This window comes from Mercenaria mercenaria, chromosome 8 (assembly GCF_021730395.1).
Source record: "Mercenaria mercenaria strain notata chromosome 8, MADL_Memer_1, whole genome shotgun sequence".
Taxonomy (NCBI): Eukaryota; Metazoa; Mollusca; class Bivalvia; order Venerida; family Veneridae; genus Mercenaria; species Mercenaria mercenaria.
The window spans coordinates 21927224-21949233 of NC_069368.1; the positions used below are offsets into that span (position 1 = coordinate 21927224).

At 35.5% G+C, this 22010-nt stretch overlaps 1 protein-coding gene across 4 annotated transcripts in view; it reads left to right on the top strand.

Annotated features, from left to right (window-relative positions):
• The window catches only part of LOC123522885 (DAZ-associated protein 1-like), a 40599-nt gene that overhangs the window by 2424 nt on the left and 16165 nt on the right, over positions 1-22010 (top strand). For all 4 annotated transcript variants that reach the window (XM_053549513.1, XM_053549514.1, XM_053549515.1 and 1 more), the window contains exons 2-7: positions 3144-3184; positions 3827-3993; positions 4636-4719; positions 7833-7943; positions 8498-8546; positions 18561-18643. In XM_053549513.1, coding sequence (XP_053405488.1) covers positions 3144-3184; positions 3827-3993; positions 4636-4719; positions 7833-7943; positions 8498-8546; positions 18561-18643 — 535 coding nt within the window. The remainder of the gene's footprint in view (positions 1-3143; positions 3185-3826; positions 3994-4635; positions 4720-7832; positions 7944-8497; positions 8547-18560; positions 18644-22010) is intronic.

A 22010-nucleotide genomic window follows, 5' to 3' on the forward strand; every position in this document is an offset into this window, starting at 1 on the left:
CTTTTAGTCTGAGCATGACCTGATGAGCATAATGGGATAATAATGAGATATTAAGAGTTTTATAGCTTTAAAGCTTTTGCGTAAAACTTAATCAGCCTTGCGTAAAAAATTTTACTGCATAGCTGGAAAGATAAAAGGTCAAGGATTCAGGAAATAATTGCATTAGTCTCTTTCAAAATGAGGAATTGGCACAGGAGGGCTTTGAAATATTTTATGATAACTGAAACAAGTTATAGAAGTTTAACCAATAACTCAGATGGGTTATAAATTGCGATAACTTGAAACAGTTACACCCCTGACTGATAGAAGAAAAAAAATCCCTGCAACACAAATGGTTTTTAATAACATACATTATGGTTATAAATCATAAAATTCAAAGTATAGAATTTTTTTTTTTTTTAAATCTAACTGTGACACTCATATTTCTAATATATTTCCACGCGCCGCCATTAAGATTATACTAACCCAAAACGGCCGGTATGACTGAATAGCGAAATCAAGTAGATTTTGTGAAATCTAATCAAATTAGCGAAATCTAGACATGAAATATAAACTAATTAATCTTTTTTAAAAATCCTTTTAAGCTGTAATTAAAAATATAAATCTACGTGTGCATGTCAATTTTCAAGAAAAAATATTTATATTTAGGGTGGTTTTGAAGGGAAAAACCTATACTGGTCTAGATTTCGCCCAATTCTACATGCGCGGAAATCTCAAACTTGTGAAAGGTAAAATCAAGACATATAAGGAATGGCCATAGCGGACACATCAGGTCTTTGGGGTAAGGTAATACATAATCTACTATTGGGATAGCAACCAGATCATGATGAATCTTACAGAAGAGTGATAACCTAGAATCTATACGCCTTAAATCCAATATTAGCAATAACACACAATTTCTTTTCTTTTAAATAAATGGCACACATATACTGTTAGAAAGGTCTATTTTTATGCCCCTGAAGGGAGGCATATTAGTTTTCAACTGTCCGTCCGTTAGTTCGTTCGTTAGTCACAACGTTAACTTTTTGCATGAAGGCACTTTACTCGCGAACCACTGCACCCAGGACCTTCAATCTTCACATGCTGATAGTACTTATTGAGTACACCACCCCTACTGACTTTGGGGTCACCAGGTCAAAGGTCAAGGTCACAGGGGCCAACGTTAACTTTTTCCATGAAGGCACTTTACTCGCGAACTACTGCACCCAGGACCTTCAAACTTCACATGCTGATAGTACTTATTGAGTACACCAGCCCTACTGACTTTAGGGTCAGCAGGTCAAGGTCACAGGGGCCAACGTTAACTTTTTGCATGAAGGCACTTTACTCGCGAACCACTGCACCCAGGACCTTCAAACTTCACATGCTGATAGTACTTATTGAGTACACCACTCCTACTGACTTTGGGGTCACCAGGTCAAAGGTCAAGGTCACAGGGGCCAACGTTAACTTTTTGCATGAAGGCACTTTACTCGCGAACCACTGCACCCAGGACCTTCAAACTTCACATGCTGATAGTACTTATTGAGAACACCACCCCTACTGACTTTGGGGTCACCAGGTCAAAGGTCAAGGTGCTGCGGGGGCATTTGGCACCATTAGGGACAGCTCTTGTTAAGAGAAACAATGGTGAAAACCATTTTTTAATAGCTTTATCTGTTAAAAAGTTATATCGAGTTAAACCTGGTGACTGTCAGAAATTCATATATGAAAACTAGGGCAAATCCATAATGGAAAATTGAAGGGTATTTGTCAAGGGAAGTAATTTGTTTATAAGTTTATAACTAGAGCGCACCTGCTGAGGTGGGTATTTGGAAACGATGGCACAAAAAAGAGCAAGGTTAAACATATATTTTTATGTTATCAACTTTTTCTTTAATGATTAAATTCGATAAAAAGAATGGGTCCTGTGAGGTCCGGTCAATAGACAATGCCACAATTTGTCACCAAAAAAGACCTATTTTCAGTAAAAAAAAATTTTAATATTGCTTTAAATTTTCGAAAATAAAAAAATTCACCCCCTTCGGAGGCCGCTTATGAATAGAAATTAGCCTTGTTTGATAATTTTATATATAGTATGATGCTTGTACATCTATTTTTGTTTCCCATATGACACTATTCGAAACAAAAATGGCAGCCGAATTCCTTGTAAACTAGAAATTTACTGCTGAAACAAGATAAAACTACATAATCTCAGATTAAACAATAGATATTTTTACATATTTGAAAAGATAAATCTTTCCTTTATTTAATGAAACTAAACAATTGTAATTTGATTAATGAATAATGAAACTACAGCCGATTGAAGCAGGTAAGGTTTATAATGGTGATAGATAGAGCAGCGCTCAAGCGGCCGATACGTTGTTATTCCTAATGATATTCAAGAAATGACATGTAAGCTCTCAGGCCATCTTTTCAACCAACGGAAGTAAATGAGTCTTGAAAGTGAAAACACATGTCTGAGCACCCCATCTCGCTCTTCCTCATGGATTTAGCTGTTCTCATTGCTAAGCCGGTTCAATCCACTTCCGTTGGTTGAAAAAATTGCATCAAGACTATAATAATATTTTAAAGAAGCACTTAATTCGAAAGCTGTGGGTTATTTGGTGACTATTAATGTAAAGAATTTCAAATGGGAGAAATAATGGTCAAGTCACTGTGGGTAGTCAACACAACAGGGCTCTTTATTTCCAGCTGCAGAGTACCTGTGCTAGACTGTAGTACTAATACATTTATAAGATTTTTACATTTAGAGGTTGACAAGCTATTTCATTTCTTATTACTAACAAGTTGTTAGACCATTCTTCAGATCGACATGATGGGATATATCCCATTGTCTGGTCTAAGCCACCAGTAAATACCCATTTCTGGTTTTACGGTGAGGGGGGTATCGGCCATTATGCTATATAGCGGTAGTGTTTAGTATTTATTGCAAATACTTAGGTAAACATAAGCCCCTATATGCAGTGCTCCTGCTTTATCATATTCAAGCTGTTATTAGTTTTATGAATCTGAGAAAGTAGATCCAGAAGTGGCAGCTGGTACCTGGTTTGTTGTATTTAAATTAGTGGATTTCATTGAGATGGTCATTAATAATAAATTAGTTACTGTCAAAATAATAACTTTTTTGTATCTTTTGGCAGAAAACTGTTTGTTGGAGGCCTTAGCTGGGATACAACTAAAGGTATGTATAAACTTACAGATTATCTGATAGAGGAGAGTTTGGTTGGGGACAGAGACTTTAATATAAAAACCAGTTTTTTTCATATGTATGAAATGCTTTTTTTCTATCATATAGTCACAGTTTCACTTTCAAATTTTGCTTTTTCTCTGGCAAGTGCAGGAAAATAAAATTTGGAAAACTGGTGCAAGATACTTAATGTAAAATCCATAGTTCCATATTGATAAATGAGACAAAAATCGTAATCACTGATCCGAAATCAGACAATTCTGGATATATAATATTATTATACAAATGTATTTATTCATTGCCAAACAAAATGTCAACAAATCTGTGCTTTCACCCAGGCCCTACCCCAAGAAATTAAAAATGGGCAAGGGTTACTGTCATTTACCACTTAACCCATTTTGTATATTTAGGAAGAGCAAGTGCTAGTCAGATTGCCACTTTGTCTTGATATGAACTGATGATGATACATGTGATGTATGCCATAACTTGATAAGCGACATACTGCGCAAACTTTTGTGAATTTTGATTTTGATCAAATGCAATTTGAAAGAATTTCTTAGATGCTTTTATTTACATGTATAAACAAATGCTTGTCAACAAGCTCAGCTTTAAAGCAGGTGATATTTCCATTTTCAGACAGTTTGCTGGAGTATTTCACTCAATATGGAGAAGTGATTGACTGTGTTGTCATGAAGAATCCTGAGACAGGAAAATCTCGTGGATTTGGTTTTGTCACATACAGGGACACTTCCTGCGTAGATACTGTGCTATCAGTGCCAGCACATATTGTTGATGGGAGACAGGTGCGTAAAAATTAATGTATTACGAATAAGTTTCAAATGTTACTGTGTTAGAAATAAGGATATATGCACTTACCTCGGAATGTCAAGTGAGTGCTCAGTAGGTTGCCCTTTCATGTGTCAACCTGTTGATTGAAGCTGCTAATCAATGGTACAATACACAGAACATTGTCAAGGTAAATACACAAGGCTGATAAAAGGGCACATGGCTTAAACAGGCAGTTTGAAGGCCAAGTATGGCGGCCGTTCAAAATGGGCATGGCGCTGCACCACATTAAAGCGTCCTACAGGAAACTAGCTTGCTACTGTCAAATTCTGACATTTAGTTTCTCTGATTAAGGGTAAAATTTTACAAAGATTGCATAAGTTTATAATTTTTGAACATTTTTTGTTACATATATCTATTTTCTGTGTCAAGACTTTCAGTGATTAAGTTTTACATAATAAAAGGGTGCCACAGAGAAGTTTGTGAAATGGTAAAGTCACAAAACTTGATGCAAGTCTGTTTAATTATTAATTCCAGACAAATATAACTTATTGATAAAGGTGAGTACAAGTCCAAATATATTGCTTTCTCAATAGACCGCTACATTTACTCAAACAAATTTTTCCAAATTGCTGTGTAATTATAATGTTTTATTTCAGGTTGACCCGAAAGCTTGTAACCCAAAGGGTTCCAATCGTGGAGGAGGTGGTCCAATGGGTGGTGATCACAACAGAATGAATAGGGTATGATAAATGGATATCTTGTTTTATCTTTAAATGAAATAGAACTAATGTATGAAACTTGAGGATGGAGAACATTAACAAATTCCTTACGGCGATATATTGATACGTTCTCAATTAGGCTACATGCTGAAGCTCTGTTGGACACAAAACATGGTTGAAATATAGTTCTGACTAGTCCTGGCTTCCAAAACTCTAAATGCCGCTTTATCATATTTTGTTTTTAGCTCACCTGTCACAAAGTGACAAGGTGAGCTTTTGTGATCGCGCGGTGTCCGTCGTCCGTCCGTGCGTCCGTCCGTCCGTAAACTTTTGCTTGTGACCACTCTAGAGGTCACATTTTTTATGGGATCTTTATGAAAGTTGGTCAGAATGTTCATCTTGATGATATCTAGGTCAAGTTCGAAACTGGGTCACGTGCCGTCAAAAACTAGGTCAGTAGGTCTAAAAATAGAAAAACCTTGTGACCTCTGTAGAGGCCATAATTTTCAATGGATCTTCATGAAAATTGGTCAGAATGTTCATCTTGATGATATCTAGGTCAAGTTCGAAACTGGGTCACGTGCGGTCAAAAACTAGGTCAGTAGGTCTAAAAATAGAAAAACCTTGTGACCTCTCTAGAGGCCATATATTTCACAAGATCTTCATGAAAGTTGGTCAGAACGTTTACCTTGATGATATCTAGGTCAAGTTCGAAACTGGGTCACGTGCCTTCAAAAACTAGGTCTGTAGGTCAAATAATAGAAAAACCTTGTGACCTCTCTAAAGGCTATATTTTTCATGGGATCTGTATGAAAGTTGGTCTGAATGTTCATCTTGATGATTTCTAGGTCAAGTTCGAAACTGGGTCACGTGCCATCAAAAACTAGGTCAGTAGGTCTAAAAATAGAAAAACCTTGTGACCTTTCTAGAGGCCATATATTTCACAAGATCTTCATGAAAATTGGTCAGAACGTTCACCTTGATGATATCTAGGTCTAGTTTGAAACTGGGTTACGTGCCATCAAAAACTAGGTCAGTAGGTCAAATAATAGAAAAACCTTGTGACCTTTCTAAAGGCCATATTTTTCATGGGATCTGTGTGAAAGTTGGTCTGAATGGTCATCTTGATGATATCTAGGTCAAGTTTGAAACTGGGTCAGGTGCGGTCAAAAACTAGGTCAGTAGGTCTAAAAATAGAAAAAACCTTGTGACCTCTCTAGAGGCCATATATTTCATGAAATCTTCATGAAAATTTGTCAGAATGTTCACCTTGATGATATCTAAGTCAAGTTCGAAAGTGGGTCACGTGCCATCAAAAACTAGGTCAGTAGGTCAAATAATAGAGAAACCTTGTGACCTAACTAGAGGCCATATTTTCCATGGGATCTGTATGAAAGTTGGTCTGAATGTTCATCTTGATGATATCTAGGTCAAATTTGAAAGTGGGTCACGTGCCGTCAAAAACTAGGTCAGTAGGTCAAATAATAGAAAAACCTTGTGACCTCTCTAAAGGCCATATTTTTCAATGGATCTTCATGAAAGTTGGTCTGAGTGTTCATCTTGATGATATCTAGGTCAAATTCGAAACAGGGTCATGTGCGGTCAAAAACTAGGTCAGTAGGTCTAAAAATAGAAAAACCTTGTGACCTCTCTAGAGGCCATACTTGTGAATGGATATTCATAAAAATTGGTCAGAATGTTCACCTTGATGATATCTAAGTCAAGTTCGAAAGTGGGTCACGTGCCTTCAAAAAGTAGGTCAGTAGGTCAAATAATGAAAAAACGTTGTGACCTCTCTAAAGGCCATATTTTTCATGGGATCTGTATGAAAGTTGGTCTGAATGTTTATCTTGATGATATCTAGGTCAAGTTTGAAACTGGGTCAACTGCGATCAAAAACTAGGTCAGTAGGTCTTGAAATAGAAAAACCTTGTGACCTCTCTAGAGGCCATACCCTTGAATGGATCTTCATGAAAATTGGTCAGAATGTTCACCTTGATGATATCTAGGTCAAGTTTGAAACTGGGTCACGTGCCTTAAAAAACTAGGTCAATAGGTGAAATAATAGAAAAACCTTGTGACCTCTCTAGAGACCACATTTTTCAATGGATCTTCATGAAAATTGGTCAGAATTTTTATCTTTATAATATCTAGGTCAAGTTCAAAACTGGGTCACATGAGCTCAAAAACTAGGTCACTATGTCAAATAATAGAAAAAACGACGTCATACTCAAAACTGGATCATGTGGGAAGAGGTGAGCGATTCAGGACCATCATGGTCCTCTTGTTTCATAGATGCGGCTTTATTGATCTCAATTGCTAATTAAAATCTTATATAGAATTACAGTAAAACACCAACCATGTGAACTTGAAGTGTGTGTCTGTCTGTCTGTCTGTCTGTCTGTCACAAAGCTTGTCCGCACTCTTAAGTCGAACATTTCTCATCCAATTTTCACCAAACTTAAAATGTGTATGACAATAAGACCTCGGCCAAGTTTGATAACTAGCCAAATCGGTCAAGGCATTTTGAAGTTACAGCCCTTGAATTACCAGAATTGGCGTTTTTACTCTTGTCCGCACTCTTAAGTCGAACATTTCTCATCTGATCTTCACCAAACTTGAACAAAATGTGTTTACCATGAGACCTCGGCCAAATTGGATAACTTGCCAAATTGGTCCAGGCATTTTGGAGTTACGGCCCTTGAATTAAAGAAAAATCAGTCTTTTTACTCTTGTCCGCTATCTAAGTCAAACATTTCTCATCCGATCTTCACTAAACTTGAACAAAATGTGTTTGACGATAAGAACTCAGCCAAGTTCGATAACGAGCCAAATCCGCCCAGGCACTTCTGAATTATGGCCCTTGAATTACTGATTGGATCCACTTGTCCAGACCATCTAATTGGATCCACTCGTCTAAACCATCTAAAGAAACAAGACATTTTTCATAGGGACAGTTATGGGAGACATGCGCTTTTCACAAAAGCATCTCCAGTTTCCACTCACAAAATAGTTGGAAATGGCAATTCACTAACTTTTTGGCCCACAAATGTATCCGCTTATATAAGGAAAACAGCATAGGGACAACATGAATCACTCAACACAGCAATGGCATTTTCATTGTTTGATTTTAGGGGCCAAGAGGAGGTGGAGGACCACAAGGAGACAGGAAGATATTTCTTGGTGGTTTACCAAATGGAGTTGATGAAGAGGCCATCAGAAACTTCTTTGGTCAGTATGGAAAGGTGAGTGAAAATATGCCGAAAAATTAATAGAATGTGGTTGGATAGCCATAAACCTGAGAATGTTTGGTTTGCTTCTTCAACAATTATTTACTTATTTAGGTACTGACTTTTAATTCCGAAAATGATTTGATGTTAGTTATATGAAGAAATTTTAAGTGTGGTAGTTTTTTAGCAGAAATGAAAACAAAGGTTGTATGGTCAGATCTTGACAGAAATACAAATATCACTTTGCAGTCCAGTCAGCAGTCTTTAAGTACAGTAATGATAGACGATAATGACATTGAAATTTCTGGGTGATTACATAATCTTGGAATTCTCCTTTGGTATTCTTTGGCCATTATTGTAGCCCAAACAAATTCACTGCTTCCCATAACAGCAAGGAAATGCAGAAGTATCATATGGACAATATGTTGTAAGATGTTAATTAGTGATTACGATTTTGGGTTGACTACCTTGAATTAAAATATAGGAAGTATTTTTGCATTTTATCTATAATGAATATATATCTGAATTGAAGTAGAGAGATAAACATTTCTGTTTGGTTTTGTTGACAGGTTTTAGATGTGACAGTAATGTACGATGCCCAGAAACAGAGATCTAGAGGTAGGCTTTTGGCATTGCTGTTGTCTCATCATAAATTATTTCCATTTTATATGTAATACTGAAAACTTTGTCTGACAGATGAGTATATTGCAGATAGAAAGTTGAATCATCTAAATATTTCGCTAATATGGCATGATTGACATCGTTTATATCTGTGAGGGACTAATTTTTGTTGATTTCATAGTTTGGTTTTTTCATGATATTAAATCCCTACAAATGATTAAAATTGATTTCATTCTTGTCATCTTCAGAAGTTGAAATCTACAAATTTATATCACCACTAAATAACTAATAAGATATTTAAGGTATTTGAATGCTGTTTCTCATTTCTTTCGCTTGTCCTCTGTAACATGATATATAGTACTTTTTCATGGCAAGCCCGCCTACTTAGCTCAATAGGTAGAGTGCAGATCTACAGATCACGGGGCCGCGAGTTCAATACCTGGGTAGGGCAAATATTCTTTAAGGCGATTTGATAAAAGACATTGCGACTGACATTCATGACGGCAAGTTGGCAGTTACTTGTGAAGAATAGGTTTGTACTGGTACAGAATCCAGGAACACTGTGACTTTTTAGTCAGGTTAACAGCTGGCTGTTATATAACTGAAATATTGTTGAAAAAATGGTGCTAAACCCAAAACAAACAAAATTTTATTGCAAATCTTATTTATATAGATATCATAAATTTGCACATATGAGCCGCGCCATGAGAAAACCAACATAGTGGCTTTGCGACCAGCATGGATCCAGACCAGCCTGCCCATCAGCACAGTCTGGTCATGCTGTTCGCTTTCAAAGCCTATTGCAATTAGAGAAACTGTAAGCGAACAGTATGGATCCTGACCAGACTGCGCGTATGCGCAGGCTGGTCTGGATCCATGCTGGTCGCAAAGCCATTATGTTGGTTTTCCCATGGTGTGGCTCAATTATAATTTCTATGTCTGGACTAGATGTCTTCTTTCACTTCTGGAGAAGCTTCTCTATCAAACAAAAGTTTTCGTCAAGTGATAATTTAGTGAATTGAATATTTGAAATATTTAAGACAATGGAGCAGTTTAGCTACCCTTTTCTATGGGCATGGGTCCATACATCTTCCATTTTTCACTAGTTTTACAGTTCTTCCTAAAAAGTCTAGCATACTGTCACACTGTTTGAATGTTTACATTGATAGGGACTACATATTGGGATATCAGAATAGAACGAAAAAAAAGGTGTCATTGATTGAATAATGTTTAGTCTACATCAAGGACTGAGTGCAAAACTATTACATTTTGTTCCATATCTATATACAGTTACAATAGATTCAGGGTCAGCTCTTGACATGTAAATTTTTAAAGAAGATGGTATTTGTATTCTCTGTGGGCAAGGAAAATTTGTATTTAACGTGTGAACAATAGGCCAAAAAAAAAATTGGATAAAATCAGCGTCTTAAAATGAAAAAAAAAAAACAACCAAAACAAGTTTGACAGATATTGTACCACATCCATAGTAACTGTTGTCCCTATATGACTAAATTTAGCTTAGAAAAGATTATATGCTAAAAAACTATCACAAAAATGTCCCAAAGTATGGCTATTTTGGCAAAACCTTGCATAAAACAGTTCTAAAAGAATTTTTTGTCACTTTTACAAAAAAAAAAACTTTTGAAGGAGAGTTTTACATTGTTAGCTCATCTGATTTTTTGAAAAAAAATGATGAGTTATTGTCATCACTTGAGCGGTTGTCGGCGTCGGCGTCTGCGTCGGCGTTGCCTGGTTAAGTTTTATGTTTAGGTCAGCTTTTCTCCTAAACTATCAAAGCTATTGCTTTGAAACTTGGAATACTTGTTCACCATCATAAGCTGACCCTGTATAGCAAGAAACATAACTCCATCTTGCTTTTTGCAAGATTTATGGCCCCTTTTGTACTTAGAAAATATCAGATTTCTTGGTTAAGTTTTATGTTTAGGTCAACTTTTCTCCTAAACTATCAAAGCTATTGCTTTGAAACTTGGAATACTTGTTCACCATCATAAGCTGACCCTGTACATCAAGAAACATAACTCCATCTTGCTTTTTGCAAGATTTATTGCCCCTTTTGGACTTAGAAAATCAGTTTTCTTGGTTAAGTTTTATGTTTAGGTCAGCTTTAATCATAAACTATCAAAGCTATTGCTTTAAAACTTGCAACACTTGTTCACCATCATAAGTTGACCCTCTACAGCAAGAAACATAACTCCGTCCTGCTTTTTGCAAGATTTATGGCCCCTTTTGGACTTAGAAAATATCAGATTTCTTGGTTAAGTTTTATGTTTAGGTCAACTTTTTCTCTTAAACTATCAAAGCTATTGCTTTGAAACTTGCAACACTTGTTCCCCATCATAAGCTGACCCTGTTCAGCAAGCAACATAACTCCATCCTGCTTTTTGCAATAATTATTGCCCCTTTTGGACTTAGAAAATCATTTTCTTGGTTGAGTATTATGTTTAAGTCAACTTTTCTCATAAACTATCAAAGCTATTGCTTTAAAACTTGCAACAGTTTTTCACCATCATAAGTGGACACTGTACATCAAGAAACATAACTCTATCCTGCTTTTTGCAAGAATGATGGCCCTTTTTAGACTTAGAAAATCATGGGTAGGACAATATTTCTATTACACTAAAAAAAATCAGATGAGCGTCAGCACCCGCAAGGCGGTGCTCTTGTTTTATATTTCATAGCCGTTCTTTTTTGTCAAAAAAATTAAACATTGGGTATTTCTCAGATATTTTTTGTCAGATGAAGAGGTATACATATAAAACAAGGAGGGTTTTTGCTATGTTTTAACTGTTGAAGAATTTAATGAACTTCCTCTAACCATTTTTCCCTTTTCTAGGATTTACCTTTTGAGGATCATTTTGGTCAAAGTCACATATTCGTCAGTATTCCGTTTGTTTCCATTTGTTTGTAAATATATTTTATCAGCATTGTTACAATAACTCTATGTTTTGTATCATTATTAAGAAACCAGATTGGCAATCATTGGCAGTTTACTAAGATTGGGATTGTTGACGTTCGTCCTTTTGGAAAATTATAAATCGAACGACTCAGATCAGGGTTGCGGATGGCAAATTGCATAAAAAGGAATTCTTGAAAAATGAAATTAATGGAATTTTAAGGGGCCGTTAAGATAAATTATTAAGTTGCATACAGAATTTGAAAAAAAAAAAATCATTTACAAAATCTGTCATATCATTTTGTGTTAGGTAAAATTTGTTTTATTTATTAACGGAATATATTGTCGTGTGTACATCAGAAAAACAAATCTGTTGTCACATTCTAGTTTGTCTGCAGTGAGCTGTTAAACAGAATGTCAGTGTTATTAAGCAGACTTTTAATTTAAAAAAAGCAACAAGAATACTAAAATGTTTTGGGATTTTTTGTAAGATTACTTTGTCCATATCTGAATGTAAGGTCACATGATGAGCTTATATTGTTTAAAAAATATCTCAGAATCATTTATCTCAAAATACCGACTATCTTAAGATGAAATTTTGTCTTAAAAGCTTATCAGTAATATTATAAAAAGTGTAATTTTTTCTGCGTTGACAAAACATGATTGGTCACGAAGTATGTTAAATTGAAGGGTGTACATGGTCAAGTGTTTAACCTTATCATGCTGGACTCAATTGATTCTGCCTTTGCAACCAGTGTAGAACATGATCAACCTGCACATCCATGCAGTCTGGTCATGATCTGCATTGTTTGCCATTCAGTAAGTGTCTTTTTAGTAGGCGTCCCTTTAAACAGTTAATGGTACTGCCCAAGTTGAATGTTGATTATAGAAATTTAGCAGTGTAAGAGTTAAGAATTCTGGCTTCAAATGGTGTAGGTTTGAAACTTCACTTGGGATGTAGAGTATTTTCTTATTGCCTTTATGAAGGTCCATTGTTGTACCCAGGTGCCCACCACATGCCTAAAATATTATCTGGAGGGGCACCTGGGGTTCCTTTCCATCATGAAAGTTTGGAATGTGGCCGTATGACCTGTCATTGTGTAAGTGTGATGTTAAACACAACAGAATATATATGAGCCGTGCCATGGGAAAACCAACATAGTGGGTGTGCGACCAGCATGGATCCAGACCAGCCTGCGCATCCGCGCAGTCTGGTCAGGCTCCATGCTGTTCGCTTTTAAAGCCTATTGGAATTGGAGAAACTTTTAGCGAACAGCATGGATTCTGACCAGACTGCGCGGATGCGCAGGCTGGTCTGGATCCATGCTGGTCGCACACCCACTATGTTGGTTTTCCCATGGCACGGCTCATATATTACATAATATTAATAATGATAATAATAATAATAGTGGTGCAGTAATTGTAAAAAGAATTTAGAATGTGAATTTTTCTTAAGACCTTAGGTATCTATAGCTTATTTATGAATATTTGTCTTACAGGTTAATCTTTTATCTGTTTCAAGTATTTTACATAGATGTGAAAGAACTTTATATCATTTCTATATTATTTTTTGTATCTGAGCTGAAGTTACATATTTGCTTTTGAATTATTTATTAAATAAAAGATAAACTTACTGAAAAAGAAGTATTTCTGTGAAATATGGGTGAATTATGAAAGACTGTGTATCTTACATAGAAGTAGTTGAGAGGTTGATGTTTGAAATATGGTGTATTTACATTAATTAGTTACAGTGTGGTGACTATATGAGTTGATTCTTACATATTTTTATAAAAAAATTATGTGTTGAATAAATAGTTAAAACAAAACTGCTGGTTATAGTTCTTTAAGTACAATAAGTTTGGTTGACAGATTATTTTATAATAAACATACAGACTGATATAAAAATGACTGTGACAGGTGGCGCTGACATCTTTACCACAGGTTTAGTAGGCTTTCATGGTAGAATGGTTAAAGTCAATTACTTTGAATCATTTTCCTTTCAACACTAGATTCAAAACCTCCTATTAATTGTATAATTCTTTCATGCAAAAAAGCCTTCCAACTGGCTTATGGGTGGTTGATGGTTCCACTTCAGTGCTCGCTAATATGCCTAATGGATTTAATACTTTGATTTTAGTTTAAAGTTTGAGGAAGTTACCTAGGGAATCTATGATAAAGTACGAGTACAATGTTACCATTACCCGAGTGAAATTAGTATTATTTTGCAATGTTTCGGACATGTTAAAATTATGTATTGGTGTGAAGTTAAACAAAACAGTATCACCTGAAAATATAATTTTGTTTATTGTGTTTAAACACAACATGTGCATGTAGAATTTAAGGGAAGATTTTGAAATAACCTGAAACAATTTTCTGATTATTTATTTATTATGTGTGTAATGTCTGTGAAAATTGTTAGCAGACTGATTCCTTTATACTTAAAATTATAGTCCCATTTGTTGCAAGCTTTTAAATTACCCCTTCTTTGGTTGAGGGAATTTCTTTTTGTTTATTTCTTTTTGTTTTGATTATCAGTGTTAGATATATTTTGGTTATCTTTGCTTTGCTTTAAAAATTCTGCTCACAAACTAATATGCTAATGAATTCTTAGTGTAAAAAAATTCCTATTTTTCTCATGTTAAATTATGTTATAACAAGACTCCATATATAACTCGCCAGTCCATTGTTGTTACAATTGACTGGTCTGCAATTTAACATTAAATTTGGCAAGGGTAAAGTCTAAAGTTGACAAAGAAAGTTTATTTCTGATGTTATGTAATTTAGTAAAAGTCATCCAGTAAGTGTAGAATACAGTTTTACTAACCCTTATCATGCTAGACACGATTGATTCTGCTTTTGCGACCAGTGTAGATCATGATCAACCTGCACATCCATGCAGTCTGATCATGATTACACTGTTCGCTATTCAGTCTGTATCTTTTAGGTAAGCACCCCTTTAAACAGCTAATGGTACTGTCCAAATTGAAAGGTGGACAAGTCCATTAAAGAAATGTAGCTGAATAAGGGTTAAACTAGCCGAAGTTTACATGAGAGGAAGCTACATGCATAAAAAATATCAAACACATCGTAATTTTTAGTTTTCACTCAGTGTGATTTTCATCAGATTTTTATGGTTCCCATTTTTAACATTGGTTGTATTTTTCAATTTTGAACACAGTTTATTTCAGCTCTGATAGTTTGTTTCAGCTTTTATAGTTTGTTTTGGCTCTGATGAGCATGTTGTGCTCATCATGAACCTTTAGGATCATTGGATGTCTGTCATTGACAATTTCTTCAAGGAACATCCAAGCAAGTTACAACAAAATGCACATTAAATGTTCTTAGTGTGATCCCCTGCCAGATTCCTTCAGATCTAGATCAGTCATGCAAAATTCTGGTTGACATGGCAGCCAAAGGAAAAACTTAGGAAATCTTCTTGAAAATATCTGACCTAGTTTGAAAATCATTTCACAGAAATATTCCTATGATGACCGTACCTCAGATTCCTTTAAGTTATCTTGATTCATGTATAAAATGGCTGCTTGGGTGTGGGGCTTGTTTTGTCCCTATTTGACTAGATGAAAAAGACAGAAAATCTTTGTGAAACCTTCGGCGATATATGACCATTTTGTGTTGATCCGCCATAAAACCCAGCTCACTCACTCACTCCGGCTTGACTTGCAGATTATTGCTCTGAATTTTCCAGTTGATGGCTGTACAAGAATTCTACAAGAAATGTTGATTTGTTTAAGCAGACATCATGGCCGTCACGGGAAAGGGCTAATTTTCTGTATAAATTATTGCTAAATAGAACATTATTATGCGCACCTTCACACCTTGCCATAAAGTTTTCACCATATGTATAATGTAAACTTTTAGTCTTCATTTATATTACAGTTACATTACAGACTTCAGATATTCCTTATGAGGACCCTCTACCGAGATACCAAGTGTCTGTAAATTATTTAATATGTACGTAATTTTTAGCCCGACTATTCGAAGAATAGAGGAGCTATCCTACTCGCTCCGGCGTCGGCGTGTGTATACCACCCCAAATATTTTCAAAGTCCATTGAGATATTGCTTTGATATTTTGCATACATATTAACCATCATGACTCCAGTCTGTAAAAAGGAGGAGGCAACTGTATCAAGCATTTTGACTGAATTATGGCCCCTTTTCGACTTAGAATATGCTTATTGTAATGTTAAAGTTTGTGTACCACCCCAAATATTTTCAAAGTCCATTGAAATACTGCTTTGATAATTTGCATACTTGTTTACTATCATGACCCCAGTCTGTAAAAAGGAGGAGGCAACTCTATCAAGCATTATGACTGAATTAATGCCCCTTTTTGACTTAGAATATGCTTAATGTAATGTTAAAGTTTTACTCATAGCTTATATTATACTATCAAGCACTGAGAATAGTTGAGCACACTGTCCACTGACAGCTCTTGTTATTATTATATTGGCTGCTGTTTGTATATCGGTGGAATATTTAGAAATCTTAAGGTCAGAAACCGCTGCCCAAATTTCAGAATAATTCAATACATATTTTCACTGTGTGAATCTCTATCACTTAGTATCAGAATTGTTTTAGAAACTCAGGTGAACGATCTAGTGCCATCATAGCCCTTTTGTTTTAGGTAAGTATGTGGCATACAAGATATTTGTTTGGAAATTCCATTCAATTTTAAATGGACATAAAACTTTGTTGCCAAAAGGTCTGCATGTTCTATTTACCCCCAGATATTTATATAGATGCTGGTAGTGTTAGATATATTTTATGTGGCTGTTTTGAAACCCTCGTATACCTTCTATGGCTAGTTCTTGAATATAGAATAAACTTTACTATAGAAAGTCAGGCATTTACACACAATGTCACTTAGTTTTTCCAGCTGTTATTATCACCCTCATTTCATGTAGTTATGCATGTTTGGTAAACCAGAAGTCTTGAGGTGATATCATTTATTTGGATAGAATAATACTTGATCCAACCTGTGTAAACGTTAGTCATTCCACAAATAAATTGCAATCAGTTTGTTGATTTATAAAACAGGCAACATTATTTTCTGGCTTCAGAAATTACGTCACTAGGCCTACTTGATTAATACTCTGGTAGCAACTTTTTCAAATAATTTAGCAAAAATTCACTATAACTAGACAACGTGACACATCTCTACCTCAAATGCTGTGAAAAGCAGTCACTGTGGTTCTTTGATGTGAGATTTAGGGATGTCGTGGCCCTCTTGTTTCTTTCTTTATTACTTTTTTCAATGTACAGTAAGCTACAATATTGTATCTATATTTCAGTGCCTCTGGTGAAAGTATATACTGTGAAGTCATTAAAGCCCTGCTTCACGGCTATTCAAATTCTTTTGTGTGTATGCAACCCATGATTACAATAGGTAACAGTTAACGACCACGTGCAACACTTTAGCACGCAAAACCACAGGTATTTCATATGGAATTTTATATGAAAGAGACTCTATTTTGACAGGCGTCACTGTTCATAGTCAGGATTTCCATGCTTTTTCAGTGACAATTCAAGGTTAAAAGGTAGGACGAGAGCAGGGCTTTAATATTCGTGGGGGACTAATTTTCGTGGATTTCATGGTTGAGTCAACCCACGAAATTTAATCCCAACGAACAAGTAAAATTCTCATTCAGTTCATGTTCAAAAGTTGGAATCCACGAATTCATATCCCCACGAAGTTGCCGTTTTGACCCAAACCACGAAATTTCATGCCCACAAAATTAAATGATTCTACAGTATTAAGATTGTGATTTACAATCAGAAATGTAGCTACCTATTAGGCCCACAGGCCTAGGCCTGCACAATGTCATGATTTTAGCATAATATATGATGTTAATGATTGCAGTTATTAACATAATATCCATCAAAATGCTCAAAAATTTTCTAAGATTGAAATTTTTTAGAGGGCGCATGACTAGATCTTTCCCTCCCCCTTCTGGCCCCTACACCAGGCTGTGTGTCTTTCCACATCCTAGCTATGCCACTAAGGTGACCTAAAATTTGAATGAGTAGAAATAACATATTCTGTACAATAATTGGATTACTAACTTTAAAATATATATAAATGCTTGCAAGTGTATCAAAAGCTTTGCTATATAATGATTAGTTCAATTAGTTTTTGTCTCTGTAAGCTATATTAGAACAAAATTATAATGGTGTTAAACATTTTAATAATCGTGTTCTCACTGGGTAGAATAATAACATCTTAGCATATTTACACAGTGTTCATTCTTGAGTATTTATTTGCATGTGGTTATATAATATTTAGTGTTAGTTAAAACTACTATATGTGTGGACCTGCAAGGGTAAAAAATAATATCTATAGAGTTTCTTTGACATCCATGCTTTCGTGTCCCCTAACCTTAAAACATTTTGCGAGAGCAAACTGCCTGGGATAAATTATTACAAAATGAAGGTTGTACCCCATTTTCGCAGAAATACCAGTATACAAAGTTACTATGTAATTTACTTGAAACAGATTGTTTATACCTAATATGATGGTTTTAACCTAGTTTTAGGTTAAGCTCATATAAGCTTAAAAAAGTACTACAGTATGATATTTTTCGTTGTTTTGTTTAGATGTTGAATAAATCATAGTACTTTTGAACTCTTACTTGTTGGTGTAATTGTCTTTTAAATATATATAATGATGTTCACATTCTTTTTTAGCAGGAAATAAAGAACTGGAGACAGCCTTAATGAAGAAGTGGTCTGAAAACTTCCCAACATGTTTAACAGCAAAAAAACAAAACAACATGAAAGTTACTCAAAATGATTTTTCTCTATGTATTTTGTCTAATGGAAAAGAAAACGCGTAGAGATTTTTTTCTTTTCAGAGGACTTAAGAGTTGCAAATCGCTTCATAGCTTTTTTTTCTCCTTTTGTTTAATGGAGGGAATCCCATGAGCAGCTATTTTCTGGTTATTTTTAGCTACTACTTGCTATTTTTAGCTACTGTTCATGTTGGAAAGTGTTCAGACCATTGGAGCATGATTTGTGTGTCACAGTTAGATATCGTATAACAATGCTATATAGTCTATACATTGTACCTTACTATAGGCTTTGGATTCCTCACTTTCGAATCAGACGACGCTGTCAATCAAGTTTGCCGAGAACATTTTGTAAACTTCAACGGCAAAAAGGTTATATATATTACCCAACATACTTTTACAGCCAGCCTGTTCACCTAAAACATCATGTTTATGTGTATATTTGGTATAAAATTTAGATGTTAGTTGTTAAATATTTATGTGTTTTAAGAAATCATGTGATATCTCAGGGCCCACACTGGGCTGAAAAAAGTTGGAGCCACCTTTTTTCTCGGGAACGGTAGGGAGGGTGCTGGAGAGGTTTCCCTTCCTGCGGCGCGTTGAAAATTTTTGTTACTTCCCATAAGCAAATGGTGATATTCTAGCTATATAGGGGGACTTTTGAATGAAAGTGGGTATACCTCTAAAGCAAGTTTTGTATTTTAAGATGTTGTTGGATGTTTGAAGCAACCTGTCTGAAATATTTTTCCATTACAGCTTCTTTAACCATAAAATATTTAACTTATCCTAGATAATCTAGGATAAGTTAAATATTTTATGGTTAAATATTGACTTTGTATGTAAGAGGGTCTGGTAATATAATAGAAAATGGGATGTAATACCGATCTGGAGTGTTTTTTGTAACAAAATTAAATTCATATGATTTCTGAAAACTCATTTCAAAGTTAGTTTTTGAAAGCTATTTAGACTTCACATAGCCAAATTTACCAGAACCCAACAACCGGGATTGGATAAAAGGTAAGTGTAGAACTTTAAATTCAAGTCATGCCAGTAAAGACGAGACAAGTTGTCTGTCATTGAGAAGACAGACTTGGGGCACTCAGGTAAGGTATATAGTGTTGGAATTCCCTTTTATCTTGTACTTCACACAACTCACACTCTGGTTTAAATTTTATTGGTGCTCAAATTTTCTTCATTAGCCACAAACATACAGTGAACATGGTACATGAAGCCACTTGTTTTAAACGATTTTTCTATTGATTGAACAGTTAAAATCCTGCTTGGACATTTTAACTATAATACATTACATTTAGTGACTTTTTCAAAACACGACCAGCAACCAGATGAAACGGGCCTTAGCAGGTAATATTATCTGCAAAAGCATCTATTAAACTACCATGTACAAAACTTCTGTAAAAAATAGGTTTGCATGTATACAGGTATATTATAAAATTTGCCTTTCTGATAGTCAAACGAATAAACAATTTCATTGGTCAGTGGACTGGTAGAAGCATTCACATTATTATAGCAATAATATAGTTTTACTTGCATGGTATATCAGCAGTTCAGCATATAACCACCAATTAAGAGACCATTTTATTAAGAGATCACTTTTTGGAGGGATTATAATGTGTTATCTGAATGACTTCTGTTATTGGCTTTGAAGACCAGTTATAATTTACACAGTATTTTTTTTATTGAAAATTCAGAATATTATATTTTGAATTTATAGAGCTGTATGATTTTGAAAAGGATTGTTTAGCATTATAAACTATGTTGAGAGAAGCTAGAATAAAATAGATAATTTATTTATTGCTTTCGCATTTTGGTCAGTTCTTAACCAAATCTCTTTCAGCATTTATAAGTGGTTAATTACAAGAGACTTTGTAGTCAAGCAGTTAGTATTTGTTAACAGAGATATCAGTTTAGATATACCAGTATGTGATAGTATTTCATACTTTTTTCTTATAAGAGGTAATCACTACACATGCACATTAAAGCAGGGGTAGAGCGTCACACACCTAACCTGGAAGTCATGTGGTCTAGTCCTGTAGAGGGCAGAATTCGACTGCCATTTCCATTGTCTGTTACCAAGGTGTGAATATTGGTCAGAAATCCAGAAAGTAGTCATCCAGTTTAGTTACTGTGTTCGCCTGTACGGCATATCTAGGAGGCGTCTCTTATAGGCAGGTGCACCGTTTAGGTGAAAACGTGCGTACATGCATACATTTGAGAGCCTTCCTTTCAATTGATGGTTTAAAGTAAATTTTATAGAATTTAATTCTACCAAAAAGCTGAAACTATGTTATTTTTATGCCCCCGAAGGGAGGCATATAGTTTTTGAACCGTCTGTCTGTCTGTCGGTCTGTCAGTCTGTCGGTCTGTCCGCAATTTTCGTGTCCAGTCCATATCTTTGTCATCGATGGATGGATTTTCAAATAACTTGGCATGAATGTGTACCACAGTAAGACAACGTGCAGTGCGCAAGACCCAGGTCCGTAGCTCAGAGGTCAAGGTCACACTTAGACGTTAAAGGATAGTGCATTGATGGGCGTGTCCGGTCCATATCTTTGTCATCGATGGATGGATTTTCAAATAACTTGGCATGAATGTGTACCACAGTAAGACGACGTGCAGTGCGCAAGACCCAGGTCCGTAGCTCAAAGGTCAAGGTCACACTTAGACGTTAAAGGATAGTGTATTGATGGGCGTGTCCGGTCCATATCTTTGTCATCGATGGATGGATTTTCAAATAACTTGGCATGAATGTGTACCACAGTAAGACGACGTGCAGTGCGCAAGACCCAGGTCCGTAGCTCAAAGGTCAAGGTCACACTTAGACGTTAAAGGAAAGTGCATTGATGGGCGTGTCCGGTCCATATCTTTGTCATCGATGGATGGATTTTCAAATAACTTGGCATTAATGTGTACCACAGTAAGACGACGTGTCCTGTGCAAGACCCAGGTTCGTAGCTCAAAGATCAAGGTCACACTTAGATGTTAAAGGATAGTGCATTGATGGGCATGTCCGGTCCATATCTTTGTCATCGATGGATGGATTTTCAAATAACTTGGCATGAATGTGTACCACAATGAGACGACGTGTCACACGCAAGACCCGGGTCCGTAGCTCAAAGGTCAAGGTCACACTTAGACGTTACAGATCATTTTTCATGATAGTGCATTGATGGGCATGTCCGGTCCATATCTTTGTCATTCATGCATGGATTTTAAAATAACTATGCATGAATGTGTGACACAGTAAGACGATGTGTCGCGCGCAAGACCCAGCTCCGTAGGTCAAAGGTCCTAAACTCTTATCGGCCATAACTATTCATTTAAAGTGCCATCGGGGCATGTGTCATCCTACGGAGACAGCTCTTGTTTATTTATTTTTTTTTTTGTGTGTGTGTCTTGTCCTCGAGTGTTACATTTACATGTGATATTTTGTTGGTTTTTTTTTTTTTGTTGTTTTTTCACAAAAGATATTTTTACTTAGCTTATCTATTTATAACTAGATTTACTTACTAAAGAGTTTATGATGTAAATGGTAAATTTATGTCATTTTATGGTTTAATTGTAATTATACCATAAAAGATGGGCAATGTTTTATGGTTAAATTAATGTAGAACCAGATTTTGAACTGACCTTCACTTTATGTTTTGGTCAATTTTTCCAAACAGAGCATGCACTTTGAATAGAAATTCACCAAATTTTTTCTACTTTTTAGCTCACCTGT